Here is a 7,386-nt window from a genome sequence, read left to right as displayed (position 1 = left end):
TCTCTCCACACCATTGGGACTGCAAACGGCATTGATGACCTTTTGCAATTCAACCACTGTGAAAGCTGTGTTGTACATGTAGCACAGCATATATGCGGAGCCCAAGGCTTGTCTTGGTCACCAACCTTGCATCCGAAGTAAAGATGATATGCCTTCTTCACTTGAGAATTGATACTTTTCTTCTGGTTGGCAAATGTCACTTCCCCACAAATATAGCAAAAATTGTCCGCGGTATTAACACACTTTCGAGGCATTACTGTTCTTTATTGTACGTAAATGGATAAAATAATAAGTTTTATGTAACAGTAGCTTGAACTGTCTCGCACAACGTCTAAAATATTTTAAATGCTGAACCTATCTGATTGGGCTTTATATAGTACACTGCTTACGTCAGCTTCAGCAGCCGCCTGGCATTAGTATAATAGGCCTACACATGTATAGTACACTGCTGACGTCAACTTACTTCAGCAGCCGCATGGCATTAGTATTGCATTGCATCAGAAAATGATGCAATCAACTGTGGATGATGTGAGCATGATGGTATTATGCAATGTTACATCATTATTCCGGATGTTGCTGCAGTCCTACTGGAGAAATTTACACAGTGAAACATAGAAAATGAGGTATATGAATATCTTCAAAACGAGAGCCAATACAAATTTTTCACGGTTATATTCGTGTTCGGCACACCAAAATACTACAGATTAGGGCCTTTTCAAGTCAGTAATGATTTCACTGTTGACCAGTGCTATCCGCATATACAAATTCGCATAAAAGTGTATGTCATGCCCATATGTGTGTGTGTGTGTGTGTGTGTGTGTGTGTGTGTAATGTATCGATATGTGATTGAGAGTTTGGATTTGTTTTGGTTACTTTTATTGACTGAACATATGGAACATATAACCATCAGTCCACACCCCTTTCTACAAGTCCTCATATGTGTTGACAGGTTAATGTAGTCCGTTGACTAGCTGTCATTGTTATATACATGTCAGGATGAGTATTTGCAATTTGCAGTTCGAGGGGGGCCCGAGTGGCCGAGTGGTCTAAAGCGCTCTCCTTTACGGATCACTGCTATCGCACCTCTATCTGCGTGGGTTAGAGTCTCGGATTCGGCCAATGTGGGTAAGCAAGAAAGCTTGGCAGTAGTTTCTCTTGGGTCAGTGGTTCTTTCCGGGGTTTTTCCCGGGTTTTCCCTCCACCATTAATACTGGCCGCCATGTAAAGCCTTGCGTGTGCTGAAAAATGGTGTTAAACCCTACAACAACAACAACAATTTGCAGCTCTCGAAGTTAACGTGCTGACTACGCAAACCTATCTCACCCACATTCATATCTATACAATGTCCGTATGTCCTACATGAAGTATGCACTATAATTCAGTCGATACCTGGCAGTGACACATTTCATGCACGTATACACTGAAGCACACCGAATATTTGGAATTATCTTGATTAGTTCAATTAAGTGAGTAAACCTTACAATTATTGCATGTTTTCAACCCATCAATATCTTTCATTTCATGAAAGGAGTGGGAGGATCTAAATATAGGAGGGATTCAAAATCAAATTACTGGCATGATTTAAACATATGATGTGCGCTTTTTGCACAAAAAGTTGAAACTTCAGTACAGTATTACAGAAAATGGCATAATTTCCGTATTTGCACATCCTTAAAAGGAGTCAGTACACAAAAATGTATGTGTATGATTCCACATAATTCGCAATATATTTTTTACTGACATGTTATAAACACATCGGTAAATATACTGCGTATACAAGTCCGCATTACTTTCTATGCAGGACTCAACATGGTCCAGTAGATATTTTTGACTGACATGTTATAAACACGTCCTTAAATAGATTGGAGAGCACAGCAATTTTATGTGGACATATTATATACTCAGTTTATGATATGTAGACGAAAGGTCAAGGGTCAAGGTTCATGTCCACATAAAGGAATATATATTTGTTTGAAGAGTAAATATAATACTTGTCTCAGCCAGTGACAAGTACATATACAAGTCAAAAAGACTTATCTGAAAACAATATCAACTTATGTTGTATAAGTGTGGCCCTCCCCTCCCCTCCCAGTTTGCTGAAGGATAATTATACAGCCTCTCTATTCCCTAAGACTCGTTGGTCCCAACGGTTTGGTCTATCCCTACGGGTCCCCTGAGCCAACGTCACCATGGACAGTAACGTACGGTTTACACGAAACACCTTATCCAAACGTAACTAACAATATAATGACTGAGCCGTGTCGCATATGAATTTTTAATATAATCTTATAGTGATACTATTTTTTAAAAGCCACCAAGAAATGATAATAATAATAATAATAATAATAATAACAACAACAACAACAACAATAATAATAATAATAACAACAACAACAACAACAATAATAATAATAATAATAATAATAATAATTCACATATCTCATGAATACATTGATATGTGTTAGGTGTATGTTAATATTAATACGCTTCTTTTAATTGCGGAAATAATTTGCCTGGCCAAGAAAGAAAAAAATTCTCTCTGCTTCAAACAATGTTTCAATTTAGCATATAATGGAAATTAGCATTAATTGCATTGCTATCATATATATCAGAAATATGGACACTTCTAGAGTGTTCTTTCAAGTTCAAATAGTGGAATATTGTGCCACATACTAACACACAGAAGCAGTTGAGACTGACTGCAACAGACAGTGAATGGGGGTGATTACGAGCAAGGCAGATAAATGAATGATCTTTGTAACTGTGAAGTAGATAATTCAAGAGGCGCCATTCAGGGTTGGTTTGATTTGGGTTTGGTTTCGTGTTAACTGCACAGAAACACATGTAGGTTATTTAGTGCCAAGGAAACTGGAGTAAAGACTTTGCACATGGACACGCCACGGTAGCTGATCCGAGCTGGTCCGATGGTAGGATTCGAAATCCGAACCCTTTCGGTCGTGAGTCTGGAACGTTAACCACTGAGCCATCGCTCTCCATTCAAAGCGGAAATAATAATAATAATAAGAAGAAGAAGAAGAAGAAGAAGAAGAATAAGATTATGATGATGATGATGATTATGATGATGGTGGTGGTGATGATGAGGATGATGATGAAGCAGATGTTAACGACGATGATGACGATGTAGGATAATTCTTGGTAGTAGCATGCGTTATTTCATTTCAACATAATTATGATAAGTTCATATGTATCATGTACATGTTTTCTGTATTATCATCATCATCCTCGTCATTATTTTCGTCGCTCCATCGTATCGGAAGAGATCACCGCCGTTGTTGATGCTGCCGCTGTCATTGAAACGGAATTGAAGGCGTGTACTTCTTTTCACTTCAAAAAAAGTAATGTTGTTGAAAGAGAGACAGTTGCTTTCTATATGGCATTGCTGTCTGACTGATTTATTAATCTGTCGGCATTTCTACCTGATATTATGTATAAACGTATCCGGCATTACACGTTACTCCTGTCGGATCCTCTATCTGTCCATCATTAGCGGTTACACTGCGCATAATAATTGTCACGCGTACCTACTGCCCAGTCATTCCCCGTTTATCTGTCATCGCATACAAGAGCTGAGAAGTAATGGTCGCATATTTTAGCATATATATTACCATGTTTAATTAATCTTAAATTTAATATCAAAACTTGAATTCGTCATTAGGTTTGATGTCTTCGATATACATGGACTCGCACTGATTTGACTTGATGATTTTTCAAAATGGAATTGAAAATTGTTTGGAATACCATATGTCTGGCAAAACTATGGAATGGAATTATTTTTATATTTGTTTGTGTTAGACTTTCTCAGACTTTAACAATTTATAGGAGCTGCCAAGATGTTTATAAGGACCTTGGACAAAATGCTACTGATGGGGAATACGTGCTGTACTTAATGCAAGGAGGACAGGATATAGGGGTGTCCTTTTACTGTTCTGGTAAGTATGTAAAACCAATTTGTAGTAGACCTACTGTTGCTATGAGACCCCATTATTTTTGGGAGGTGGGTGGATGATGTGTTTGTGTTTTAGACTGTTACTATAACTTTAACAATTTTAGTCATATCGCTACGATATCTGCAGTGTGGCAGATTATTGTGTTGTTTAGCGCTGGGGCATCATGCCGCTGACGTGTAGCATCGAGGCAGCTGCTAGTAACATTTTTGTAAGTCTTTGGTATGACTCTGTCGGGGCTCCAACCCGCGACCTTCCGCACCCGAGGCGGACATTCTAACCACTCAGACAAACGGAACTGTCCTCGGCTTAGATCACATTTCACTTACTTACCTAAAATCATAAACGTTGTATCGTTATTCTTGGCATTACAACTTGAATCGGAGCTTTCAAAGCTTATTTACTTTCAAAATAATCTCCTTTTTGTTCTTTTTGATCCGTACTGATATAAACCATTTATAACTTTGTGTTATATCTCTCAATCGCTAGCTCATACGTCGTATTTTGTACGCTGTGCCATACAAGATCAGTACATGCTAAATGTGCATTGTTGGGTTTTGTAGGTGGGATCGTCAATTTAACACGGAGGTAATTAAAAAGCATACGTCCTCATGTTTTAAACGAAAATATCGTGCAGTACAATGCATTTTGTTGGTATTTTCGTGTTTAAATCAGTGTTTGGAAACATAACTGATAGAGAATTGCCGCTGGACTATTCAGATATTTGGATAGAAATGGGTTAAACAGATGGCCTTTGTTCGATCTTTTGACGGAGTGAAGTTGAAAAAAAAAGGTCACGATATGTAAACTGCAGACGGAGTTGAGGAATAGGTTGTTGTTGTTGTTGTGGGGGTTCAACGCCATCTTCACCACACGATAGGCTATACATGGCGGCCATTATTAATGGTGGAGGAATCCGAGACTTGAACCCACGCAGACAGAGATGAGATGGCAGTGATCCGTAACGGTGAGCGCTTTAGACCACTCGGCCATTCGGGGCCCGAGGAATAGGTGGATGGATTGATTCCACCAAGACCGCGATACAGTCTCAGTTTGTTTTATAGACGAGTGAGTCCCAAGTTTACATCAACAATCCAATTAAGCTTATTCACCTGTGAAAATGTGTTAATATAAGGAATAATTGTTTTAATAATCTATTCTTGCTGCATATGTAATAGCAGTGCTATGAAAAGTCACGACCCAAGCATAAATACAGATACATTGTTGTAACTTGTTGTAACTTTAATAACGGTAGCTTTGAAAATATTAGTAAATTACATTAGCTACCATAACGGAGAAAAATGTATTGTTTATAGAATATACAAAGATCACACAGAGCAAATTACTTGCACATCTGATTTTGAAAGATATGATGTGTATTGCCATCTTTTTGTATTGCTTGATAGACAAACCGTTACAACGTAAACCTACCTCCCATCAAACCTACCAGCCAGGTCATTTTAATGAATTATCTATCCTATCGAGACAACGACAGATAATATATATGTACATCTTTTTACCTCACTCCACATTTGAAACCAAATGTACATTAATAGATATGATCTCCTACCCAGTCATTCAACTGTTTAGTTCAAACATAGTGTATTGTCACAATAGGATACAATGGAATTGGGCACCATTTCTAACACCTTGAATTAGCCATCTTCCTTCAAGTATCGCATCAAATTTTAACATGACAATAATGACTAATAATTGGAAATGAAAAAGTATAAGAGAGAGAGAAGGAGAGTCAGAGAGAGACTCTGTGTGTGTGTGTGTGTGTGTATTCTTAACGTAGCTTTTAAAAATTTTTCATTCAAATTACTACGAGTTCTGCAGAGTGACAGTTTATAGTAATGTCTAGCACTGGAGCATCATACCGCAGATATGTGCTATCATATCCCACCCATTCATATTATCATGACACCAGGCCTATCGATCTTAACAATAACATCTTAATGCCGATAGCCTAGCGAGGCAGTTGCTAGTACCATTTTTCTTATAAGGTTTTGCTATGACTCGGCCGGGGTTTCAACCCGCTACCTCCAGCACCGAGGCGGACGGTCTAACAATTATGCCACCGGAGCGATCGGTCGATCGAGATCGAGAGAGAGAGAGAGAGAGAACGACGGAATTCGTGATTTTAGTAAGATATTGAAAACGTCCAGTATAGTTTATTTATTTCACACATGCTGTAGAATCCTATATTTTTCATTTGACATGGCCAGCTAGATGTTGCAATGAGAGCAGTGGCGTCGCTAAGGGGGTGCGGACCTCACCGGGTGACACCATCTCAGAGGTGTGACACCAAAATGAAAAATTGCAAATTTTACAGAGCACACACTGCTCGGTCTAGTCGGATTTCATAAGCGGATAACCGATCATAATTAAATACATGACTAGCAGGCACAGCAGTGGCGTCGCTAGGGGGAGGCGGGGGGGGGGGGGTGCAGACTGCACCGGGTGACACCATCAGAGGGTGTGACGCCAAAATGACATTACTAAGGATTCTGTATGGTCTGTTACGGAAGGAGGACCATGGGGGTGACACCATGAGCTACCGCACTGGGTGACACCAACCCGAGTGACGCCACTGACTGAGAGCATTTTAATCATGAACTTGGTTCATTGAAGACTATACTTGGGACAGAACGTGAAGAAATGCATAGTAGTTTCAGTTCCACCAGGAAGCAAAAAGTGGTGTTTTTAAGTTGAACTCGGTAAAGATCAGCTTTATGTAACATCCCTAGTTTTAGTCATCGAACTCTAGATATTATCCATACTATTATCTAGTGAGGATAATATCTAGGGTTCGATGACTAAACTAGGCATAATACTAGATCCGTTTATAACGGTGACGTCATACAATCTTGTGTTCCAGCTTTCTACTGAAATCGGTCGACAAACGGATGTCGCCGATCAAATGAATGGTACTCTTTAAAAAAATGGTCAACAATTAGGGTAATAGTTACGGTCCACTTCTTTCAGATAAGTCCTGCATCATTTAGCAGTGAGTGTATGAAAGAATAACTTACAATAAAAACAATCCCATACCTATATGTCCGCAAATGTTGATGTAGTGCAATATGGAGTCTGTATGTAGAGAAAATGAAATGCCACTGACGCTTATGAATAATCCATATAGTGGTAAGGAAAAATGGATTTGGAATGTAATTTGGAGAAATTGGGCATGAGCTGTTTTTCAGTGCACACTGTTTGCAAAGAAAATAGATTCCTGTAAGTCCTGAACAACCTTGACAGTGGTTCCTTAAAACGTGTAGGAATTCCTCTATTGTCCATATGCATCATTTTACGATGAAGACAATGACATAATTCTCCAAGTATTTTGGTAATATTTATTATGATATAATGTTAGTGCCACACATTTTTATATTCCCCAAAATAAAAGGTTTGGAATATT

At 38.7% G+C, this 7,386-nt stretch overlaps 1 protein-coding gene across 1 annotated transcript in view; it reads left to right on the top strand.

The window, feature by feature from the left end:
• The first annotated feature begins 3,567 nt into the window (after nucleotides 1–3,567).
• The window catches only part of LOC149791954 (uncharacterized), a 144,725-nt gene continuing 140,906 nt past the window's right edge, over nucleotides 3,568–7,386 (top strand). Inside the window, exon 1 of the mRNA XM_089970469.1 lies at nucleotides 3,568–3,950. Coding sequence (XP_089826595.1) covers nucleotides 3,734–3,950 — 217 coding nt within the window. The 5' untranslated portion in view covers nucleotides 3,568–3,733. The remainder of the gene's footprint in view (nucleotides 3,951–7,386) is intronic.

Source organism: Sinohyriopsis cumingii, chromosome 9 (assembly GCF_028554795.1).
Source record: "Sinohyriopsis cumingii isolate HCF-2022 chromosome 9, ASM2855479v2, whole genome shotgun sequence".
NCBI classification, from domain to species: Eukaryota; Metazoa; Mollusca; class Bivalvia; order Unionida; family Unionidae; genus Sinohyriopsis; species Sinohyriopsis cumingii.
Note: the sequence above shows the minus strand (reverse complement) of the source record. Positions and strands in the feature narration are given on the sequence as shown.